Here is a 25,410-nt window from a genome sequence, read left to right as displayed (position 1 = left end):
CCGCCTCCTATGGTCATAGAGAAGAAACCGCTCAGCCTAGAGCGCCTTGCCGGGCGACCAACAGCCGGGCTCGGGACCGGCCAAGCACTAAAATTAGACTCGGGAATCCGAGGTAAGCCCGAAAATGGAACGACCCGGATAGAGGAGAGGCCTTTATAGCCGAGTCCTTGTTAACAAGTGAGTAGAACTCTATTTTGAAGGCATCGTCGGTAAACTACAACTCCCGGCAGGCTAAGGAAGCGGAGTCAAGGAGCGGAGCGTTGCCTCCTGGGAATTGTAGTCCTCACCGACGTGACTTGCAGGCAACTAAGGAATTGGGGTTCCGCTTAGTGATTCTTTCCTGTTAGAGGTATTGTAGAAGCTCTCAGAATTTGTAAAGTAACAGAAACTACTTTGGGCAACGTTGTAACTTCCAGCTAGCTTATGCCCTTCCATTGTTACCTCTTATTTAAACTTAATATAATTATATTGCATATTGTCCAGAAGTCTTGTGCCTATGCCTCGGTCCTTATTGTCATGATTAGCATTGATTATATTTACCTAGCCAGACATTCTAACTACATGATCTTCGCACAACAAAAGGGCTTTAAAAGTATTAAAAATACTTTTAAAAGTATTTAAAAATACTTTTAAAAGTATTAAAAATACGGGTCAACAGGCATTTACTTCTACAGCTATAATCTGTAGAATAGTCCTTTCACTAGAGGACGTTAATTAGCATTTAGCAACGTTAGAAATTGTTCATTGGCAAAATGAATGGCTCTCAAGATATGTGGCTTGGTTAAAAATACTATAAAGGTACCTCAGCCCTCACAAGAACAGGGGTGCAAGATTTTGAGAGGCCCAGCAGCCTACACCTTCTGTAGAATGATCTTTCTCCAAAATGACTTTTTAGAGGTTTCAATGGTCAATGTTATATACCATTGTCTTATCATTAGAAATACATACAGATTTATCTAGTCTGTTAACATTATTGGAAAATTTTGCATGCCTTATTAGCGTCACATTAATATTAGGAGAGGAAACCACAGTTGATTTTGCAGAGTCAGACATTTGATTAATTTCACTTTGGAACAGTGTTGGACCTTCCACCTGGTTTTATGTGTGCTCACTAGTGTTAATCACCTCTTCCTGTAATTGACACAGATCCCACTTGTGGAATCATTCAGTTCCCTACTGTATATGTTCTTGTATATACACTTAAATAACCACAAGAAAACTCAAATGTGTACTTGAAACTAATTTTTAAAATTAAAATATTCTGGGCCGGCCGAGTGGCGTGATGGTTAAGAGCTGGCTTGGGACGCCAGAGGGCCCCAGTTCAGATCCCACATATGAGGGCCAGTGACACTGCCCTCCACAGCTAAGATGCTGAACAACAGCTCAACCTGGAGCTGGGCTGCCGTGAGTCGCCGGCGATGGCGTAGGCTGCAGCCCCTGCTGCAGTGGGTTGCCATGGGCTACCGTGTGTAGCCAGCAGCCAGCGTGAGCGGCCAGCAGCCGCAGTGAGCGGCCATCCAGAAGCCGGCGACTGATCTGCCTCACCAGGGAAGAGCGCAATGATGGTGCCAACTTGGGCCAGTGAAGCAACGTCCTCCACAACTAGACTGAAGAACAAAAGGACAGCAACTTGTCTGTTCCCCTTCCCCCAATTCCCCAGCACTGTTTCCATCCCCCCAATTCCCCAATAAAAATCTTTTTAAAAAAAATTAAAATATTCTATCATACATTCCTTTTTTGTTTTACAACTACTTTGTACAGTTTAGCTCTTTCCATTTTGGAATATCATTATAGTTTCAACTTAGTTTAATTAGCTATAATTACTCTCCTTTGATGCTCAGAGTACCCCAATATGGCCCTTGTAAGCCTGCTCCTTTCTTTAAGCCTGCAAAAGATTTTTGAATATTCTTTTATTTCTGGTGACAAGAGGTTCCAGGCCAATCTTGATTTTTCTGTGTCCTAGATCCTGCAATCCACTACACTTCAAGAAACTATGGTTCCTTCTGGTGGAGAATAGTATTACACACAGAGATCACAATTAGAGTGGTGGGTAAAATGCTGTCAGGCCATTTCTTGTGGCATTTCTGTTTCAATTAACATATCATGCTGCTGAACCCTACTTTTGTTACACATTTTCACTGCCCACAAAGACTTTCTACTCATTGGCAATAACCTTGACTAGATTTTGATGCCTTTTGTCCTAACCTGATCAGCCCAAGACCACCAGGGACAAAACCTACATCATCAGATAGAGTCAGGATTATTGACCCATTCCAGTGAGGGAAACTGCACACAAGAGGAACTATGGGATGTTTCCGGAAATAAAGGAAAAGACAGGGTTATAGGATCCAGAGGAAGAATGAACTTAGAGGAAGCAGTGTTTTGATAAATTCAGAGCAGGGCTGTATGTATGAGGTCAACGTCAGATCTGGACTGCAGAATAGTCTCGGGATCTTGTTTCTTGGAAACCACAAAATTATTATAGATATGGACTGCTATATTCAGGAGCCCCTTAAATTAAGGCTTTGTACCTAGGCTGGAAATTGAGGCTGCTTCTTTGTGTCAAAATGCTTTAAAGTCTCCAAGCAAGAGTCAGGTGTTTCACTCTTACTGATGTAATTTCAACAGCAAGGTTCCAATAGTGTACGATTGTAGAGAACAAAATTTTTAAGTGAGTTAGGAAGGAGACACTCAAAAGAGGGGGTTGTTATTAATACTTTACAGCATATTCTTGGGAGTAATATTATTTCCTATTAACTTTGCAGCTGGCTTTTCTGTTACCCCAGCCCAATGAAGGCCCAAGCAAATATTTACATTCTTAGTTTGAACTGATTTTTCCTTTCCTATTCTGAATTATCCAAAGTCTTGGAGGAGAAAATATTGGCTTAATGTGTTTCTTTTATGTATGCCTAGCTTTCTGTATAACCCTGGTTAGTGCAAGAAGCATCAGTCTTCAATGTGTGAACCACATGGTAATTTGCCTCATAATGAGCTAAGCTTACAGTGCCTGAAGCAGCTATTTCTATTGCCATTTGAGACACTAATGATATTCCTAATTGTCACTACCATGCTGCCTTGACTCTGCTCACTCCATCTCTGCTCAGGCATGAGAGCTACCCGAGTTTCAGTGAATTGTATAAAGGGAAAGCAAGTACTATACCCACTGGTAATAAAGTAAAAGCATGAACTTAAACAAAAAGGCTGTGCAGTAAGCAAATACCAAAAGGCTTAAGGAGGTTATAGTCAAATTAAAATATATTAGCTATATAATAGATTATTAAAGTGCTAAGGTTTAAAGTATAGTAAATGATAACCATAAAGAACATGTAGACAAAAGCAGATATCGCAACATAATTGTTTCCAAGACAGTTTAAACATACTACTATCATCCTGCTATTGAGAAAAACATCCAAAACCAATTTTCTAGGTTGTTGTTATTTTATTTTATTTTAAATTTTTTATTGGGGAACAGTGTGTTTTTCCAGGACCCATAAGCTCCAAGTCAAGTAGTTGTTTCAATCTAGTTGTGGAGGGTGCAACTCAGTGGCCCATGTGGGGATCAAACTGGCAACCTTGGTGTTATCCAACAACCGGCCGCCCCAGGTTGTTGTTATTTTAGAATAATTCTTTCCTATGATGCAATATTACTAAAGACAAGCCAGAAGAATTGTTGCATTTTACAATTGAGAAAATAATAAAATACAAGGAGACAACGTAAAATTCAGCATCTGGACTAGAAGAGTTAAACATGAGTAATAATCATCAATATCTAAACATTTCTTATTTGATCTTAACTCTCCCTTGCTGCTGCTTCCTTTTTAGTTACCATATCTTATTTTTCTTTTCCTGACAGTCACTGATATGTATAGTCTGTACTTATTTCTACCATTTTCTGCTTAACTTGCTGCGATCTTATTTCCACTCAAGCCAACTCTATTAGGGCAGAGCTCAGCAGTTGCCTGCTCCATTGACCTTTTCCCATTCATCATCCTTTTTTGTTTAGTCATCAGATATTTCCTGGAAGCTGTACTGTGCCAAGAATTATTCTACATACTAACTGAGAGCTAGAAACTAGAAAGTGAGAAAAGCAAGGATAGGAGTGCCGTAGAATGAGGCAATGGAGAATCTCTGTTCCCTTGGCTAACAGTGACAAAGCCCTTGCCATGTAAGTGCTGTATACATTTTAACTCCTTTAGTTTCCTTGACAACCAAATTAGCAGGGAACTACTGTTATCCCAATTTTTCTGATGAAGAAACTGCAGCAAAGAGATATTAAGTAAAACAGCTGGTAAGTAGTAGACCTAGACTTTACTTGCCTGACCACAGAGATTCCTTTATGTCTTTTTTCACTCTTCTGACTGTTCCTCTTGTCTCATTTGTCTCTTTCTCCTCATTCCATCCCTATTTCCTTGGGGTTGACCTTCCAAATTATCTTTTTCCAGCTCAAATTCCAGTCAATTCTGCCTTACTATTTTTGTCATCCCTAAAACTCAAATTTTCTACTGTTTTTTTGTTTTGTTTTTTTAGCTGAGCCATCCTGCCACCTGTTGGCAGCTCAGCGGCAGCTCAGCTCGGGCCAGGAATCAAACAGGCAACCCTGTTGCTCAGAGCTCGCACTCTTGAGTGAGCTCTTAACCTCAATTTTTCTACTCTGAATATGTTTTTTTGTTTGTTTTGTTTTTAAAGATTTTATTGGGGAATTGGGGGAGGGGAACAGCATTGGGGAGTCGGGGAAGCGGAATAGACAAGTTGCTGTCCTTTTGTTCTTCAGTCTAGTTGTGGAGGATGTCTTTTCACTGGCCCATGTTGATGTTATTGCGTTCTTCCTGGGTGAGGCACTTGCTCACCCACCATTGGATGGCCACTCATGGTGGCTCACGGCAGCTCACGAAAGCTCATGCCCCCGCTGCCAGCCAGCCCCACTGCAGCCTATGCCATTGTCAGCGAGTCACAGCAGCACAGCTACAGGTGGAGCTGTTGTTCACCATCTTAGCTGTAGAGGGCGCAGCGTCACTGACCCTCATGCGGGATCCGAACTGGGTCCTGCTGCTCAGAGCTGGCATCCCAAGCCAACTCCTAACCAACGCGCCACTCAGCGGGCCCGAATATGTTATCTTTTTTGATTAATCAGTTCCTCTTCCCAATTATCCTTGGTCTCCTAGGGAGAAAACCCTGAGATCATACTTTGATTTTTTTCCTACCCTTTCCTGAGATGTTATATCGCACTCATTAAATCTCATCCTTCACGTCATCCATTATCACATGCCCTAGTTCTTTCAATAGCTTCCTAGCCATATCCCTAACTCCAATACTGCTCTCCCACAATCAATGTTCAAGAATCTGCAGTGTTTTTCTAATATCCTACAACAGGAAGGCAACATATTCCTCCTTCTTGGTTTTCAAAGTCCTCCAAAAGCTATACCAACCCAACTTATCTAACTTTATTTCCCCCCACTTCCCAAAAAAATAATCTCGTTTTTCCTCTCAGTTTCCTCTCTCTTCCTTTCCAATAACTACTTTGCTGCTGAACTCCTTGTCAACTCCCACCTTGTCTATTAAAAAAATCATTCAACCAAACCCTGCTTCTAGTTCGTCCTTTCATTCATTCATCCACCAAGAATCTATACAAATGCCAGAGATGTAAAAATAACTAAAATTCAGTTTTAAATTTCAAGAAAATCACAATCTAACAGGGAGAGTACAGAAAAGAATCTATACCTATTTAAGTACTATAATAAGAGTACAAATATTGGATATATCTCCTCAAGCAAGCGAAACAAAAGAAAAAATAAACAAATGGGACTACATCAAACTAAAAAGTTTTTGTACAATGAAACCATCAACAAAATGAAAATACAACTTACTGAATAGGAGAAGATATTCACAAATAATACATCTGATAAAGGTTAATATCCAAAATATATATATTTAAAAACATACAACTTAACACCAAGAATAATTAAATCCAATTAAAAAAAAAACTGAGAAGACCTGAATAGACATTTCTACCAAGAGGACATACAGATGGCCTACAGACATATGGAAAGATGCTCAACTTCACTTATCATCAAGGAAATGCAAATTAAAAGCACCATGAAATATCACCTTACACCTGTCAGAATGGCTATCATCAATGAATAAATAATAGGTGCTGGTGAGAATGTAAAGAAAAGCGAATCCCTCATACATTGTTGGTGGGATTGTAAATTAGTGCAGCCACTATGGAAAACAATATGGAGATTCCTCAAAAAATTATAAATAGAGCTGCTATATGATCCAGCAATTCTACTTCTGGGTAGTTATCCAAAGAAAATAAAAACTAATTTGAGGGCTGGCTGAGTGGCACGTTGGTTGGAAGTTGGCTTGGGACACAGCTCTGAGCAGCAGGACCCCAGTTCGGATCCCACATGAGGGTCAGTGACGCTGTGCCCTCTACAGCTAAGATGGTGAACAACAGCTCCACCTGTAGCTGGACTGCTGTGAGTTGCTGGCAACGACGTAGGCTGCAGTGGGGCTGGCCGGCACCTGGTGTGAGCTTTCGTGAGCTGCCGTGAGTGGCCGTCCAATGGCCAGCGAGCAACTGCCTCACCCGGGAAAAGCACAATGATAACACCAACAAGGGCCAGTGAAGCGACGTCCTCCACAACTAGACTGAAGAACAAAAGGGCAGCAACTTGTCTGTTCCCCTTCCCCAACTCCTCAATGCTGTTCCCCCCCAATTCCCCCATAAAAACTTAAAAAAAACCCAAAAAACTAATTTGAAAAGATACATGCACCCCCATGTTCACTGCAGAATTACTAGTAATAGCCAAGATATGGAAGCAACCTGGATGTCCATCAATAGATGAATGGATAAAGAAGATGTGGTATATATACCAGGGGTGCCAAAAAAAAATGGATACAAGTGGACACTTTGGTCAATGTTGCTCAAGCAGTAGTTCGCCATGTGGACGAACTACAGAAGTGTCTGGACGCTGATGGTAACCACTTTGAGCACCTCTTGTAATTGCAGAAGCCCAATGTGACTTGTATTCATCTTTTGTTATTGGTATATATTATTACAATTTTAATACAGTTTCCCTGTCTTAAAATGTGTATACAATTTTTTGGTACTCTGTGTGTGTGTGTGCGTGTGTGTGTGTGCGCGCAGATATATATATAGAGAGAGAATGAGAGAGAGAGAAATATTACTCTACAATAAAAAAGAATGAAATCTTGCTGTTTGCAACAACATGGATGGACCTAGAGGGTATTATGCTAAACGAAGTAAGTCAGACAAAGAAAGAGAGATACCATGTGATCTCACATGTGGAATCTAAAAAAAATAAATGAATAAACAAGACAATACAGAAATAGACTCATAGAGAACAAGCAGATGGTTGCCAAAGGGAGGGGGGATGGAAATTAAGTAAACAAACAAACAAGCAAATAAATATAAATAAAACTAGTGAAAATCCAGAGGAAGAAGCAATTAATTCTCACAAAGAAAAAACCTTCACTGAAAAGGTAAATCCAATCAGGCTGTTTGGGTGTCTGTAGAGTACATTCCAGCTGACAGAGTGAAAAACAAGAGGAGAGAGGGGTGGTATTAAAGACCATGACATATTTGAAGAGTTTTGGTTCAATTTGCCTAATATGTATAGCTTGTGGAGGTAGCATGAGAGGGGTAGAAAGAGAAACTGGAAAGTAAATGGCTATATTTTGAAAAGTCTTAGAAAATGTGTAAAGGAGTTTTTACTTTATCCCGTAGGTAATGGAAAAGAGCCATGGTAAGTTTTTAAGCAAGGAAAGTGGAGATTAGGGGTTGGGGGGCCAGGTGATGTGATCAGGTGTGTGTGTTAGTAATAGAAAAATTATGCCAATGAATCAGGTAATAGGACTCAGTCCTGAACGATGGCAGTGGTGGTGAGACTAGGAAGACATGACTCCTAAAGACGATTCAAGCCAAATCAACAGGGCTTGATGACTCATTAAATGTAGATGCTGTGAAAGAAAATCAAGAAGTTTTTAATTTATGCTACAGAGTAGATGGTGCTACCTTTGACTATACAGGGAAATACATACACACAGAGAGAAACACGTTTGGCAGAGAACATGAGTTCAGCCTGTGACCTGCTAAAATGGGGGTGACCATCTGACACGGGGTCCAGCATGCAGTTGGAAATCTTTAGAGAGCAGTGGGGCTTGGGTAGACGGTGGAGGTGCGGGGAGAAGATGAGTTTACTATTTGATCTAGGTCTCCTTATTCTGATTCTGTTGTACTTACCAAAAATTTTCTAATATTAAGTTTAGCTTTGCAAATTATATTTGGTCTTTTTATTCGCTGTGCAATTTTACTTTCAGCCTTAACATTATATCCCCGAATTGTGGCTTATTCTTCTGTGTTTAGGACTCTTCCAGAACTGAATGAGGGTTTGATAGAACAGATAAAATCAAATTCCTGAATTTCCTGTTTAGTGTCAGCTTTAACCATCCCACATCCTTAAAGTAAGGATCACTCCCCCGGTGCCCCTGGCCCCAGGCCTTGCCTCAACGCCAGTCAGTCTATCTTTAACATCATTTTAAAATCACAATTATGAAAATCATGAAACCTTAGAAGTAGGTCTTTTTGAAGTTTACTTTTATAAAAGCTGTGGAAAGTGGATTTTGAAGCCTATTCATATTATAATAACATTTAACCTACATAGAAAACAAATTATACAAACACCTTAGTAAAAGTCGCTTAGGCGGAAAAATTAAGCTAAAGGTGAACGACCCTCTAGCTATTAAAGCAGGTTTAACAGCCCCTCCACTTGGGAGCCTTACTTATCCATGAGTTGATATTAGAAGTATGGAAGAAAGTAATAAAACTACATCTCTAAATGTGGCTATCAGTGATTCACAGAGGCCCTAACACCACTGCCTCTGGGGTGAGGCAGATAAGGCAGGGGGAGAGCCGGAAGGCAGCAGAAACTAAACTGGAAGTGCCTGTCCTAATAAAGGGCCAGCTACCACTCACAGCAATGCCAGCTAAGTGTTGCCAGACAGTCTGATTTCTTTAAAGGGCCAAAGTTCAGATTGTATGTAAAATTTCCAGGTTTTAAGAAACCTTGCTCTAATTGTTCCAAATTAGTGAGGTTTTATTATACAGTAGTCCCCCTCCCCCTTATCTGCAGGGGATACATTCCAACACCCCTGAAACCTCAGTAGTACCAAACCCTATATATGATATGCTTTTTCCTATGCATTCATACCTATGATAAAGTTTAATTTATAAATTGGGCACAGTAAGAGCTTAAAAACAATAATAATGAAATAATTATAACAATATACCGGGGGTGCCAAAAAAATGTATACAAATGGACACTTGTTCAATGTTACTCAAGCAATAGTTCTCCTTAATCAGAAGTGTCTGAACACTGATGGGAACCACTTTGAGCACCTCTTGTAATTGCAGAAATCAAAAGTGACTTGTATTCATCTTTTGTTATTGGTATAAATTGAGTATTACAATATTAATAGTTTTTCTCCTTTCTTAAAATGTGTATACATTTTTTTGGCACCCTCTGTACTATAATAAAAGTTAAGTGAATGTGGTCTCTCTCTCTCTCAAAATATCTCATTGTACTATATGTACAGTGTAAATACGCCGGACAAAGGGATGATGATTCACGTCCTGAGCAGGACAGAGCAGGATGGCACAAGACTTCATCATGCTACTCAAAATGGCATGTAATTTAATATTTATGAATTGTTTTTTTCTGGAATTTTCCTTTCAATATTTTTGGAACACAGTTGACTGTGAGTTACTGAAAGGGTGGAAAGCGAAACCACGGCTAAGGGGGACTGCTATATTATCAATTTAATCTATGTTAACAATAATAGCTAATGAAGCTGAAACTATTGTCTAGGTTTTAAATTTTTAATGTTTACCACTAAATATGGTTTTAGAAATAAACTATCACAGTCATAATAATCTTACATTAATATCTAAGTGACATCATAATTTCAGTCTTAATGCTGCCAAACTTTTTCTAACAAATAAAAGATGAATGGACACAGTTTAACTTTTCAATTTTAATAGAATGAAAAATGTGTCACAGAAAACAATTTTTAATTTTTTGTAGCAGTTTGACAGTGAATACGGGAATCCAAAAAAATTCACTTAACCAATGAATGTGACAGCACCACAAAATTAGCTACATTTCATGGATGCAAAAATACTTTTAAATATTTGCCATTGTTCATAATTTGGTGATATCTACTTTAAAAATATGGCCGCTAACTAGGTTTCATCAACAGCTCTTGTTAAGTTCACCCTGACACCATAGGAAGTTTTAGCCTGGCCCCCTCGGAGGCCAGCTATGTAGATCTGGGGCCTGGGCACTCTGGTGCTGCCTTCCCTCATAGATTGTGTGCTAGTGTCCTTTGAAGGGTACACTTGTGAACAATTTTCTCTTCTCATGTGACTAAGATCAGTTTGTACAGAGTGAGTAACTTTCTGACGCAAATTGGCCTAGGTAGAAAGAGAATACACACAAAAAATTAACATTTCTATAAAGAACAAATAATATAAAATATTACCAAGTACCAGTTAATATTACCTATTTTTTCTCAATTCTCAAAGAAATTAGTTTTGCAACATAGGATTTTTCTACAAAACATTAGAATATTATAAAATCTAGAATATAACAGAAAATAAATATCCTTTGCCAAGAAGTAAGAAAATAAATAATGAAAATGGACCCAAAGAAATAACATACAGGTTCAAATTTACATTGAGTTCAATTATTTAATATAATCTTCTAATACCTTCTTTACTATGCTTTGAGATTCACACAACTTGGATTTTTTCCACCATTCTTGGTTTATTTTTGTAAAGACAAAAATTTAAGATTTCCATTATCTTATTTAAATAGGCTTCACCCAAGACTTAATATAAAAAGCTCTGATGTTTTCAGAATATATTTTATGTTATTCTACACTTTGCTTGCTCTTTTTATGGATTACTAGTAAACATGAAGTTAAACAGATTACTCAGGATGAAAACCAAGGAGGAGCTTATACAAAGAATAGGAGCTACTGAGGTTATGGTGAAGTCCAGGGAAAAAAACTCAGAAGGAATTAGAGCATGTGAATTAAGAAGGAAAGACTTGGAATTAGAGGAAACATTTCAGAATCTGAGATACTGCAAGTGATTGAGAAGCAAAACTACCTCCCCCCACACAGTTTATTGTCTACATTAATATAACTTTACTATTCCACCGTCTTTGTTAGCATAATTTTACTATTCCAAGAGGCTCTTGTGAAAGCAAATAACTTGATTGTTCATTACAGAACATCCTGAAAGATGCATCAGTTCTTCAGTGGTAAGCATTAACACACAGATTAAGCCCTAGGATTCTTTGCATCCCTTGCCTCAAAAATTACCTTGCTATTCCCATCAATGCTGGACTGCTTTTCATGATCTTTACCCAATCCAATTCAAACCCCCATCCCATCCCCCGACCTACCCCTGGCATTGAAATACCTGCCTTCAACCAAACTTTAAATGCTCAATAAATTCTGACCTTGCTGTTCCTCCTCTGAGACACTGCCTAAGCTCTGCTGATATGATGGTTTCCCTCACGGCTTTGAGCCAATATACTCAGCTTTGTTTTATCACCAGGTTGTGTTGGTGATATCTGGGGAGCTGGCATTCAACATCATGTAATTCTAGGGGATAATAAGGTCTAAGATGGAAATCAGAATGAAGTGGAGGTTGAGGAATGAGAAGAGAGGGTTCAGTCAGAATGAAATTCAGCCCCACTAAATACTCCATTCTCTTAACATTTCCAGTCCAGACCTGTGCTGTCACCTCTACTCTCATCGCCTATCCAACCATCACTCCCCTCTTCTCCTTTGCCTATTTCTATCTCAAAACCAACTTAAATGTCACCTAAGTCAATTTAGTAGAATTTTTATTTCACTTCTGCTATACCATTTAGCAAGAGGTACTTAAATATTTTTAGCGTATCAACGCTACTTGATAGACTTAGCTCCTGAAGAACAAGGTAGTGGAATATATATGTTAGCCAGTATATATCTGATGAGTTCAAGTGAGTTTGGCAGATAATAGAAAAGAATGTGGGGGATGGGAGCTTCAAGAACTGCAGGAGAATAACTGATAGGAATGCTAATGGAACAACGATCCGGAAGGTATACCAGAAAGCTGAACCATCCTCATTCCAGGAAATCAAGGGACTTTGTAAAAAGCTGCCATCAGAGGGTGGCAAGGGAAATGATGTGGCGAGTGAAAAGCCTGTGAGAGACTCAATATACAAACAAAGGCTAGAGACCTTATGTAACAATAGAACTCTGACCACAATCTCTGCAGCAACCAGTCCAGGAAGCCAAACCACAACCTCTGTGTCTGTAGCAGTCATGGCCCAGAGCAGTCAGGTCTTGGCCGGCTTCCCTATTTGGGTGCCCACCCACCCTGTAACTCAGGACCAACCAGGGAGAGCCAAATACGCTCACCAAACCAATCACATAAGATGCCTGCCTCCAGTTTCCCATTTCAACAACCTCCAATCTGAGAATACCTGAAGCCCTCCCTGTTTTCATATACAGTTTTCCCACTCCTCTCCCTGCCCTTGAGTCTCTGGCAAAGGGAAGCGATGATGTCTGACTCCTTTAACTATAGCAAGCTCTGAATAAATAGCCTCTGTTCTCATTCCGGTAGTCTTCATTTATTTCCACACCTTATTTCAGTTAAAGACATGGATAAAATATACTAAGAAAAAGCTACAGTTATAAAAAGTGTTTCCTTAATACTATAAATAATTGTTTAAAATGACAAGATACTATAAATATGGTAGGTGGGTGAAATTCCACTAAGTGAATAGGGATGAGCGTTTCAAAGACAAGTTTAAAGGGTAGGCACCTACTGTGATTAAGAAGACTGAGAATCAGAAGGACTAGAGAGCCCAGTGTCTGGAGAGGACATGTTGACAATGAGGGGGGACAATATCTGTGATATAACAGAGGTAAAATTCTGTTCCTCAACAAAAGTCCCAAAAAGAAAAGGGTATACTTCAAATGATTAGAGGCAGTTGGGAATGCTTTAAATACTAGCATTATTCATAGATTAGCATAATAAATTAAAATGATTAGATAGATTAATAGAGAGATGAGATATAGAGAAAGATAGAGATAAGAGATAACAACTATCAGTGTTCTAGTTACCGGCTGGTATAATTTGAGCATTGTCCCATGCTTCTGAATTTCAATATATGCTTAAAATTAGAAGACAATCTTACAATGTAAAGCTGGCAAATTATAAATTATGCTTATTATTTTTATGTTAGCAAAGAACTCTGTACAGTTATTTTATAAAAATAATTTAACTTATCAACTCTATGAGTAAAAACATATTAAAATTTCCCAACCTATAAGTAATTTTAGAAAATATTGTTACCAACCAATTTTATAGCTTTTCTTCTTAATTCCCATTCATTCCACTCATATGATCTCACAATTGTTGGTTGCAATATGTGTGTATCCGTCTGTGTGCCAGTTTCACTCTTTGTAATTGGTTTTATATGTTTATCAACATCTTTCATCTAAGGAAATGGAGTTTTGTAATTAATATTTGTAAAAAAAATAAGCATTATTTATTAACTAAAGTATTAGCTAAAACTGACAAAAGATTAGAAAGATAAAAATTTTTAAACATGGGATATACTTGTAATACGAGCAGAAAAAATAAGCTCATAATTAGCAAGCTAAATGTAATTTATTTTCCTGGGCATTGTGGCTTTGTGCCTGATTTTGTGAATTTAATGTAGGAGGTGGATTTTGGAAGGGGAAAACCCAACATCACTCATTACGTCTCCAACTTTCACAATTGGTAGCGTAAGTGAATACCTTGTTGGAAATGGACAGAAGTTTAGAATAGCTATTAAATATTAGGTATAAATCATGTTTGTTTAAAGTATCAGAACATCTTCAGAATACATCTTAAACTCAAACTAGGCATACATAGCCAGATTATTATCCAAGAAGATTTTTTGTTATTTTTTCTTTTAATGAATATATTGATTTTCTGCTGGCATACCCAGAAGCTCACTCAAATACTAAGTATTCAGTAATTCCACACTAAACAAGATATGATTATGCTGGGTATGAAGTTGCTGAGGGGATGACAGACGTTTAAGGAGCTTAGTCATAGTAAAAAGAAGGGAGAAGGATTAACATTTTTTCCCCAAGTCAAGCAACAGATGTGAGTGCCTACCATGTAACATAAGATATAATTTTTACCTTCAAAATGATCTTATGATACAGTTAGGTAGATAAAAAAAAATGCTGAAAAGATAATTAACAATACTATACAAGTAAATGGCAAGTAAATAAGAACTATAGCATTAAAATATGGAGAGAGAAAACCCACTTCCAAGGGTACTGAAGGTTACTGAAGAACAGCTGAGAATTAAATAGAAAGAAAGGGAAAACAAGACTAGCTATGTAAGGAAAAAATTGTTCTTTAATGGAAAACTATGCATTGTCTACAAACAGCACAACTACTGGTTATCTGATTCTAGCCTTGCAGTGTCTTTGAGCTATCTTACGACTCTGTAAATTATAAATAAATGATAGCAAGGCCAAATATTTCTTGTCTGTAGACATGCAAATTCATAATTCTTTCAAGTTTTTCTATAGAACTTGACAGTATAATTCTCAAATTTATATGAAAAATCAAGAATCAAGTATAGTCAAGATTCTTTAGAGAAAAAAGGGTGGGAGAACTTTACCAGATATTAAGACTTGCTATAAACTTATAAAAAGATATAGGCACAGGAATTTTTAAACAATTAAATAATTGAACAGAATAGAGAGCCTAAAAAATAAGCCTGTGTTTATAAGATACAGTGGGGAAAGGAGAGAATATTGAACATACAGCCTGGGACAATTCACTATTCAAATGGAAAAAAATTAAAATTGGATCTTTACCTCACACCCAACACAAAAATCAAATCCAAGTGATTAAAGACTAGTGTGAAAAGCAAATTTGTATTTTAAAAAAGCAATTTAGAAGAATATTTTTATGATCTCAGGATACATGAGGATTTCTTAAACAAGACATAAAAGCTCAAGACATAAAGAAAAAAGAAAGATAAATTACATATTAAAATGAAAAACTTTTGTTTATCAAAAGACACCACAGACATAAAAAATAAGCAACACACTGGGAGAATATATCTGCACAACATGTATCTAACAAAGAATTAGTATCAAAAATGTATTTTAAAAAACACCTCCTACAAATCACTAAGAAAACAACGTATTACCAATAGAAAATTGGAAGAAAGACATAGTCATTTCACAGATATATTTAGGAATACATACATGAATGGCAAAAACTAAAAAGACAGGGAATGAATAACACCAAATTCATAAAGTATTTAATGAGCAGAAGAGAAAAGAATGAGATTAGAAAGGAGTGCATAGGTGGCTCTGAGATATTTGTTATAAGTGATGGATACACAGGTGTTTGTTTTTCATTGTTTTTATACAGTGATGCATATCATATATCCTTTGATTTATATAAATACCAGGGGTGCCAAAAAATGTATACAAGTGGACACTTTGGTCAATCAGTAGTTCAATCAGTAACTCAAGCAGTAGTTCGCCGTAATCAGAAGTGTCTGGACGTTGATGGGAACACTTTGAGCACCTCTTGTAATTGCAGAAGTCAAACGTGACTTGTATTCATCTTTTGTTATCAGCATATATTGAGTATTACAATTTTTATACAGTTTTTCTTTCTTAAAATGCGTATACATTTTTTTGGCACCCTCTTACAATTAAAAGTTATTTATTTAAAATGAGTGTGACATATTTCCCCAATGTAGTGTTGTTTTCTTTTTAGCCTTTTTGTTGTATTTTATCAGAATTGATATATAAGTGTTTTTCCAAAAAAATGATCTCACTTATGTTTTAGAAGTAGGTAGAGTATAAAATATAAATGAAACCATTAAGTTTAATAAGGCATAATTAGTGAAACTACTGATGGTTAAAAAAAAACAACTACGTAAATGGTACTTTCTATGGGTAGGACAACCTAATCTAATAAACACATAAATTCCCCCACAAATTATTTTATTATTTTCATGTAATTTCAGTTAAAATCCAGGAAGATTATAAGGGAAAGTTGTTGAACTCATTAAGAAATTTACATGGATATATAAAGATCCATGCATGTCTAAGACAATTTTGAAAAAATAAAAGGCGAAGTGAAGGGTTTGACCTATCAGATAATAAAATATATTATAGAGCAATAGTAATTAAAACAGTATGGTCTCAGCATAGAGATAGACAAATAGGCCAGTGGAACAGAATCAAGAACCTAGAAACAAGCCCATTTGGTATGCAAATTGTTAACTGTTAATACAATGGAAATGGAATTGTATTTAGTGGGAAAACTATACATTATTAGTAAATGATGTTAGGAAAGCTGGCTCACTACATGAAGAAAAATAAAATTAGAATTTTTTATTATCTCTAAATGGACTAAAGACCTAAATGTGAATAATAAATTAAAACAGGAGAAAATGTAAATGGATAACCGAAGACAATGAAGGATTTCTAAAACAAAACTTCAAAAAGCACAATGTTTAAAGAGAAAAATTAATAGTTATGACTACATTAAAATTAAAGGTGAGTCTTCAATGAAGGACTCAACTGACAAAGCTAAGAGGTAGCAGACTGGGCAAAGACATTTGGACATTTTATAACTGATAGAGAATAAATACAATAGACAAGGAATTCCTGCCAATCAACAAGTTAAAGACAGAAAACAGAAAAGAAAACACTGGCAAAAGTTATGAATAGTCGTATGGAATGGGAAATCTGAGTGAGTTATAGATGTAAGAAGATATGCTGAACTTCACTATCAGAAAAAGTACAATAAAATAATAATGAGATACCATTTTAAATTCATCACATTGGCAAAAATTATAAACCCAGATAACAGCAAGTGCTAGCAGGATTATTGGTAAGCAACAAGCCTCATAGACTGGAGTTAAATTGGTCCAAAATTTTGAGAGGAACCTCTCAGTTGAGCCAAAAATTATAGGCCTACCATTTGGCCACATGCAAGATACTAAATATATCACTCTCTCTCCACCACTGAAGGAACCTAGAGCACTCTGGAAAATTGCCTCATCCAAAAGGAGTGTCACATCAATAGGCTGGTAGCAGTTTGTCAGACAAGAGCACCAACTGAACTGTCCAGGTTTTACCTGCCACAGCTGTCCCACTCCCCAACCACTTTGTCCATACTTACCAGTCACTGCTTGGGTCCCTGCCGACACAGTCAGCTAGCTGTACCCAAACCCATTCGCTTCATAGTCAAATGTTGATAAAAATATCAAAAAACATTCTAAACCATGTATTTCAGGGGTTTTTTTATTTTTTATTTTAGTGTCCTTAAAAGAGAGGAACTGAATGAGAGAGAGAGAGAGAGAGAGGAGACAGAAAGAATAATTAAAAGGTGGACAATAAAAATGAGAAACCAAGAGGAAGAAAATGAGCAGTACAATGTGGGCCCCACAAAGGCAGGAATTTGTATATGTTTTGTTCATTGCTAAATGCCCTGTGCCAAGAACAGTGCCTGGCACACAGTAAGTGGCTCAGTAAGTAGCTATTGAATGAATTGACAGGCATCGACATACAAAGAAACACACCTTCAGATGCATTTTGTGGCCTTTCAGACTTGCGATTTAAACCTGTTAAATTAGTTTACAACTTTAAGTTATCACCTATGTTATCTGCACTGAACTCCTTCAATTTTAGATAAGAAAATACTATAGTTTCAATTATTTATCTAATTGTAGTCTTTTTCATATTTTCCAAGTCTAATTCATCAATTTGACACTTTATCTTGTTTTCACTATTCTTGGTGGATTTCCTTAGTTTCCATCTTCAGGTGTGAATCCCTTTCAGATAACCTGGAAAGGTCCTCACCTGACCCTGTCTCTGTCTGGACTTGGGAACCAATGTACAACAAAATACAACTTTTTAATGAAATATACTTTTAAATGTCATAAATTCTTAAAACACTGACCAGCCCTACCTGAGAATATGGAATGAGGGTTTCGAAATGTTGATGAAGTTCCAGTAGCTGAATTAACTCTGCGTTTTTTTTGGCCTTTTCTCTAATTAAATCAATATAATTTTCGGGGTTTTCTGCAAATGAATATGCAGCACTTCTGGTACTGAAAGTGTAATACTTTTCTTTATGTTTCAAAATTCCGATTGCTGGATTTCCTGAAAATTAAGAACAAGAATTAAATGAGGTATAACTATTAAGTGATTCTGTGTTTGTAATACACCCATAGAACCATTTCCTATATACTTCATTTTTAACATTACTTTTGTTTTTATTTTGCTAAAATGTAACAATTAGCAGTGTTAAATTATATATTTTGTTAAATTATATTTTATGTGAAATTCATATTAACTAATTTTATATATTTTTATTTTAAAGCATGATTTCATATAAAAATATTTCACTAACCAGATATAAGATGTTTAAAAATCTCTTATGAGAAGCCACTTAGTCATCTGGCAGGTTTTTCAAATCTCCTTAAACTAAATTAACTACTATGTAAGCATTGTTTTAAAAATAATTCTGTAAGAACTACAAAAATGGGACACCTTTTCTAAAATGTAAGTTTGCATGTCAGAAAGTATTTCGCACTGTGAAAATATACTATATAGAATATAGATTATTAAATATCCACATAGTTTATGGGAATTATATAGAAAACAGTAATACAGTCTTACTTATTTGTTGTTTCATTTATTCAACAAATATTGACCGTGTTCTTGGCACTGAGGATACAGAAGAAAACAAAGTCCCTGCTCTCACCAAATCATAGGCCAGAGAGTGATCAGTGCTACAGAAAAATACATAAAACAGTTTAAACACACAGTAAAAGGAAGAAGGATGATGTTGATATTGTAAATTGGGTAATCAGGGAAAACTGAATAAAATGAAGGACAAGATATGTAGCTAGCTAGGGGATAGAGCTTTCCAAGTAGAGGGAACAGGAGATGCAAAGGCTCTGAGGTGAAAATAGGTTTGAAATGTTCAATAATAGCTAGAAGGCCAGCGGGACTGGAATAATGAGCAAGTAAAGAGTGGTAAGCAATAGCCAGTGAAGTCATCTGAAAAGGACCATGGCTAGGAAGCCGCAGTATCACCTTAGGATTTAAACCACGTGCTCTGCAGTCCTGAATGGAAGAAGCGAAGTACTACATGATTCCTATGAGGTGGTGCAAGTTGCTGCTGCCCAGAAAATAATGTAGTAAGTAAAAAGAATGTAGTAAACAGAAATAAAGTAGTCAGGACTAGCTTTCTCAGAGAGGGTTCTGAAACCCAAGCCCCACAAGCCCCTCTACTTTTCTAGTTCTCCCTATTTCTTAGAATCAGAGTAGGTGGAAGATGGAATGAACCAAGTTGACCCTCTCCTTTTCCTGACTGGAAAATGAGGTCCACAGCAGGCATGAGATTTGCTACAATTGAGACTAGAAACCAGGATCTCCTGAATCCTAGCCCATAGCTTTTTCAGACACATGATGCTACCTCTGTCATCACCACACATCCATGTTTCTCTGTATTTGTGTCTCTCAAGACTCCCTTCCATTCTTATTTGTGAAGGAGGGAGGGAGGGAGAGAGGGAGGGAAGAAAGAAACAAAAGGAAGGGAAGGGAAGGGAAGGGGAGGGGAGGGGAAGAAAGAAACGATCTACATTCCATTGCTTTTTACTTCTTCATGGCTCTTGTTTGTTTTCTCCCCAGTATCAATGACTCTTACAGGGGCCTCAGAATATTATTTTCTCAGTTCCCCATGGTAAACCTTTTGTTACTCTCATTATGAAAAAATCCAATACCATAAAAAATTAGTCCATTTGTATGTATATACACAATCCCAATAATTCTTTGTAGTGAAAAAAGTAATACCCAACAGTGAAATATAACTAAAGAAATAAAGAAAAGAAATAAAAAGAAGAAAAGCAAGAGGAGATTAATGGTGTAAGGTAAATAAGAAACAATCTTGTCAAACTGTTTTCATTCTAGCCCTAAGCCAACTTCTTGTTATTTCCAATTCAAACAGGACTTTTTATTTATTTATTTATTATTATTTTTTTTTATTGGGGGAAGGGGAACAGACAAGTTGCTGTCGTCTTGTTCTTCAATCTAGTTGTGGAGGATGTTGCTTCACTGGCCCAAGTTGGCACCATCATTGCGCTCTTCTCTGGCAAGGCAGATCAGTCGCCGGCTTCTGGACGGCCGCTCACTGCGGCTGCTGGCCGCTCACGCTGGCTGCTGGCTACATACGGTAGCCCATGGCAACCCACTGCCACAGGGGCTGCAGCCTACGCCGTCGCCGGCGACTCATGGCAGGCCAGCTCCAGGTTGAGCTGTTGTTCAGCATCTTAGCTGCAGAGGGCAGTGTCACTGGCCCTCACATGTGGGCTCCGAACCGGGGCCCTCTGGCGTCCCAAGCGAGTTCTTAACCATCGCGCCACTCGGCCGGCCCAAACAAACAGGACTTTTTAGATAATAGCTTATTTCATCTCAATTTCTTTCTTTTTTTTAAATTTGTATTAAATTTACTGCGGTGACATATGGGTTTCAAGTATACAATTCTATATTATCTATATACTGTATTATGTGTTCACCACCCAGAGTCAGCTCTCCTTCCATCACCATATATTTGACCCCCTTTACCCTCTTTTACCACCCCCTTTCCCCCCTTACCCTCTGGTAACACTAAACTGTTGTCTGTGCCTATGATGTTTGCTTGTTGGTTTGTTTGTTGCTTTCAGTTTTATATCCCACATATGAGTGAAGTCATATGGTTCTTGAATTTTTCTGCCTGACTTATTTTGCTTAGCATGATAATCTCAAGATCCCTCCATGTTGTCACAAATTTCTGATTTACTATTTGTTTTGGAGAAGCTCTAATAATATGAAGAGAAATTTTACTTGATGAGAAATTAGCCATTTCCTTAATGTTATCTGCCTTATACAGAAATCCTGATCTATTAATATGTTAGTGGAATATAACCATAAAGTGACAATATTTTTAAATAAACATATCAGTCAAATTAGTGCTGTTCTTTCAAGTAATTACTTTGAAAGATTTTATATATATACATATATATATATGGGGTTTTTTTATTTATTTTTTTTTTTAGCTGAGCCATCCTGCCACCTGTTGGCAGCTCAGCAGCAGCTCAGCTCGGGCCGGACTCGAACTGCTGTTGCTCAGAGCTCAAACCTTTGAGCGAGCTCTTAACCAACTGAGCCACTCGGCTGGCCCAGAAAGATGATATATTTTAGTAATGTCATGTAATATTTCTAGAATCCTTCACTGGGCATATGAGTCAGCCCCCATTTATGATACCGTAGCATCCATATTTCATTATATACAAATTCCATAACTGACCATTTGTATTATAATTTCCTGTTTATGTCAGTCTACCAGATTATACTGTGAGCACTTCAAAGATGAACACTTTGTCTGGATCATCTTTGTAGCTCCTTTTCTAGTTCACCGTCAGATCTCATAAAGTTTTAAAAAGTAAATAAGTGACACTGACAGCACTTCATTTAAAGAAACATTGGGGGAGGGGGAGCAATATTATTTCCAATGATATACCTGGAAGAAGAAGACCATCTGTTGTAGCAAACGTGTAAGCACAAAATCCCCGATACTGGATTAACAATTTATCAAAATTTGCTGTTGTTTCTGGGAAAAGCCATTCTTGTTTTCTGAAATCCACCAGATGTACTCTATCTTCTAAAATGAAAGAGGAGGACAAGAAAAACTTTATTCAGTGAGACAAGTCAACAACCCAAGGAAATGAGAAGTGACTAGCTGCTATGTGACTAACAGAGATAGATCAACTTCATTCAAGGTGGTGTAGTTTTATATACTAGGTGGCAAAATGCTTTTAAGAGGACTATTGCTTCTTGAAACAGTTAAGAATGTTCTAAGCAGAAAGAAAAGGAATATCTCTTAGTAACTTAATTTTGATAACAAGGTGTACAATTTTTGTTTTTTATACTTTTAAAAATTACTCCTGGTGTTGGTTTGCTTACCTACTTACATTTGATAAGCAAACTGACTAATTTTTTTTACACAAATAAAAACATTGATCTCCGAGGTTCTACCTTTCACAATCCTATTACACTTCTGTGTTTGGCTCAATACCCAAACAGCAGACACCACAAATGATCTTGTGGCTACCACTAAAAGCAAATGTATGCATTGGAGAAAATAAACCTTCCCTCTTTTTTCCTGATATGCCTGAAAGCCTTGAACAGTTATGACATGTGACAAGTGTAAATTAAGTTCTTTCAGAAGAACACTGGGTCTCCCAACTCATTTGAACAGTATCTTGATAAATAGTGTTCTAGTGAATACAAAGTTTTGACGTAAAAATAAAAAGAAGTTTATAGATAAAGACAGCCTTTCAAAAATCAGTGCATCTCTTAAAGGGTCTAAAATAAGCTCAATTAATTTTGCAAGGATAAAATTTATTGATTTATAAATTTCAACCTGAATCTGAGGTTGAAATGGAAGTCCAAAGAAATGGAGCTTTATTTGTAACAAATATAGCAAGGATTAATATCCGTTTCTACTATAAGTCAATAATAAAAATCACTAAGACTACAATAGAAACATGTAAGAACAGATGATCCTCGTTAACCAGAACATTAGGAATGGCTATTTCTGGACAGTAAGACGTTCAGTTTATATTTTTTGTTTTCCACATTTTCAATAATGAACACTATCTTACAATCAAAAAAGAAGTTTACTACTTTATCAAAAAGATATAATATGAAAATTTTAAATCAAAAGAGTGACTTTATTCTACAGGTAATTTTAAGAGGAAGAGGAAATAATGGATGATTTTGATTACCCATGTGTTCTTTTATTCTATACACATCAGTTTTCACAGTCACTTCATTTAGAAGATCTTGCATTACTTTCTCAGGAAACAGTAGTTCATGAGCACCCAGAAATTGCTCCAGGTGAGCAGTTAAATTACTGAGGACACTGACCAAAACAGTTTCATCCTGAAAGCTAGTCCACAGATTGGAAAGAGCAATGAAGATGGGCTGAGGAAGAGAAAAAGAATGTTCAAAATATAACTGATTAATAAAATTATAAATCACTGTAGTCTTGAAAAGAAATACTATTTGTAAAGAAATTATTTCTTAAGACAGGTAAAAGTCTCATGAAGTTAGACAATAGAAACTAGAAAGATATTTGACTCATAAATTAGGAGGAAATAAACTTGTATTTTATTTTGGTATGATTGCTATAAAGTTAATTTACTAAAAGAAAAAAACAAAAACAAATACATTTGATCAGCTGGCTCTATTTCCAAACAGCAGGCACCACAAATGATCTTATTATGGCTCCAACTAGAAGTAAAGGCATACTTTGGAGAAAATAAAACTTCCCTCCTTTTCCTGACATGCCTAAAAGCAGAAAGATTTATGGGTCCTTCACTTCAAAAGGTCAAAATCTTCTTCAAAAGGGAAAATATCTTCTTTTTTATAAAAGAACTAAATATGACTCATTATAATTAGACTTATCTGGCTCAATCATGATTCAAGAGAACATGGAAAGTCTAAAAATATAGCTGGGGGCATGTATTGTGAGCTGCAAGTTAAAGATTTTAGGCCAATGAGATAAAAAATAATAATCATCAGGCCCTACTTCAGGTGAAACAACTTAGCCTTTGGTTTCTTGGTTTTTTTCAAACCAAATACTAGGAACGATCATGGAAAATTATCAGAGCCTCAAGAGGTTCTATAAAATACTGTATGTGCACCTTATACCCCCCCTTAGGGCTATCAGATTTGCCCATAAGATGGTGTAAATAATCAGAAAAGTCAGCAAGTGCAGGCCTGGTAGTTGAAGGGATTATTATCTGTCTTTTCAGGAAAGTCACAAGTTACATCACCTCTTTGCCAAAGGCAATTTCTAATAGCTACTGTGAACACATTTTCAACACTGTACTATGGATTATTTTTGTTGCCACAGCCAATAGTGATAATATGATTTTGTGTGTGTGTGCGCGTGTGTGTCTGTGTGTGTCTGCACTTCCTTTAGTAGCAAATGCCCACCAAGGGAATCCTCTCTATACTATGACTACAAAATAATGATGAAAAACAGTATCAACTTGTATAAAACTAATATTACATTTTTAGTAATTAAATATAATTACAACTACTTCTGATTCAATTTTATAGGACTCAAAAGTATATTCACCTTTAAACAACGTAAAAGTTGATGATAAATACTTACAAAGACCTGTGATGTTGGGACAGCTGTCTTTGATTTTACAGTCATTTTCAGTTGTTCCAGATGGGCTCCTAACTGCTTTATCATCATTTCCACTTCTTGAGCACAAATAATTATATCTGACTGTGAAGACAACATAATTTGCATTAATATTTTTATAATTTCACTACAAAAATCAGAGGTGTTTTAATCCCTACCTGCTCCCCACATTCCTTGAAGGTAAGCTCACTGAGAGCAGAGTCTGTTCTCTGTGGTATCTCCAACACCAAGAACAGTCCTGACATATGGATAGTGCTCCAGAAATAATTGTTGAATGAAGGCATCTTTTGAAATGCAATGCTATACCTTTTCTCAAATGTACACAGTTATTCCTTGATAGTCAGTGTAATTGCATTCCTGAGAAGTGGAGTCTTTGACACAGCTTTGCATACTTGTTATTTTCTCATTCATCAATGATAAAATTAATGAGGTGTTCCTCTGAAAACTATTTTGATACTAAAATTTTTAAAAATTACATTCAAGAATATAGAAAATCTTAAAAACCACAGTATTGAAAGAAAAACAATATATTTCTGATACAATAGTAATCTGAAAATAAGGTGCTATATGCTGAATCTGAAAAAATTGCTAACATTTATTCTTACTGTGTGCTAAGCACCATATTAAATACTTATAGGTACAAAAAGGGGTAAGTACAAATAAGAAAACCAAGGTATAGAAAGGTAAGTAAATTGCCCAAGGATGTATTCTAATAAGGGGTAGAATTATGGTTCTACCCCAGACCATCTGAGCCCAGAGCCCAGCTCTTACCCATTATATTGCACTAAGATGCGATAAAAAATGGTGGTGGTATGGGTTTATCAGTACAGTGTAAAAAAGTGACATTTACTCGAAGAGAAAAAAAGCATATTTGCATTTTCAGATATCTGTAAGCCTAACTATATGCTTTACTAGAATATTTTTAAATAACAAAAATAATAACTTCACAACAAATATCAAACATTATTATTGTATTTTAATGAAGGAAATTTTTTATTCACAAACATAACATGTATCCT

At 36.6% G+C, this 25,410-nt stretch overlaps 1 protein-coding gene across 3 annotated transcripts in view; it reads right to left on the bottom strand.

The window, feature by feature from the left end:
• Positions 1-10,085: 10,085 nt before the first annotated feature.
• The window catches only part of CFAP206 (cilia and flagella associated protein 206), a 31,566-nt gene continuing 16,241 nt past the window's right edge, over positions 10,086-25,410 (bottom strand). For 2 of the 3 annotated variants that reach the window (XM_019661709.1, XM_019661710.1), the window contains 6 exons: positions 24,356-24,475; positions 22,959-23,157; positions 21,692-21,832; positions 18,095-18,288; positions 13,443-13,583; positions 10,086-10,495 (listed from right to left, as the gene is read on the bottom strand). In XM_019661709.1, coding sequence (XP_019517254.1) covers positions 10,265-10,495; positions 13,443-13,583; positions 18,095-18,288; positions 21,692-21,832; positions 22,959-23,157; positions 24,356-24,475 — 1,026 coding nt within the window. In that variant the 3' untranslated portion in view covers positions 10,086-10,264. Of the gene's footprint in view, positions 10,496-13,442; positions 13,584-17,305; positions 17,463-18,094; positions 18,289-21,691; positions 21,833-22,958; positions 23,158-24,355; positions 24,476-25,410 lie in introns of those variants that run through there. The other variant, XM_019661711.1, reaches the window with a different exon arrangement.

The sequence above is a fragment of the Hipposideros armiger genome, unplaced genomic scaffold (genome assembly GCF_001890085.2).
Source record: "Hipposideros armiger isolate ML-2016 unplaced genomic scaffold, ASM189008v1 scaffold_358, whole genome shotgun sequence".
Classification (NCBI taxonomy): domain Eukaryota; kingdom Metazoa; phylum Chordata; class Mammalia; order Chiroptera; family Hipposideridae; genus Hipposideros; species Hipposideros armiger.
The sequence above is the reverse complement of the archived record's forward strand: the minus strand, read 5'-3'. Positions and strand labels throughout refer to the sequence as shown.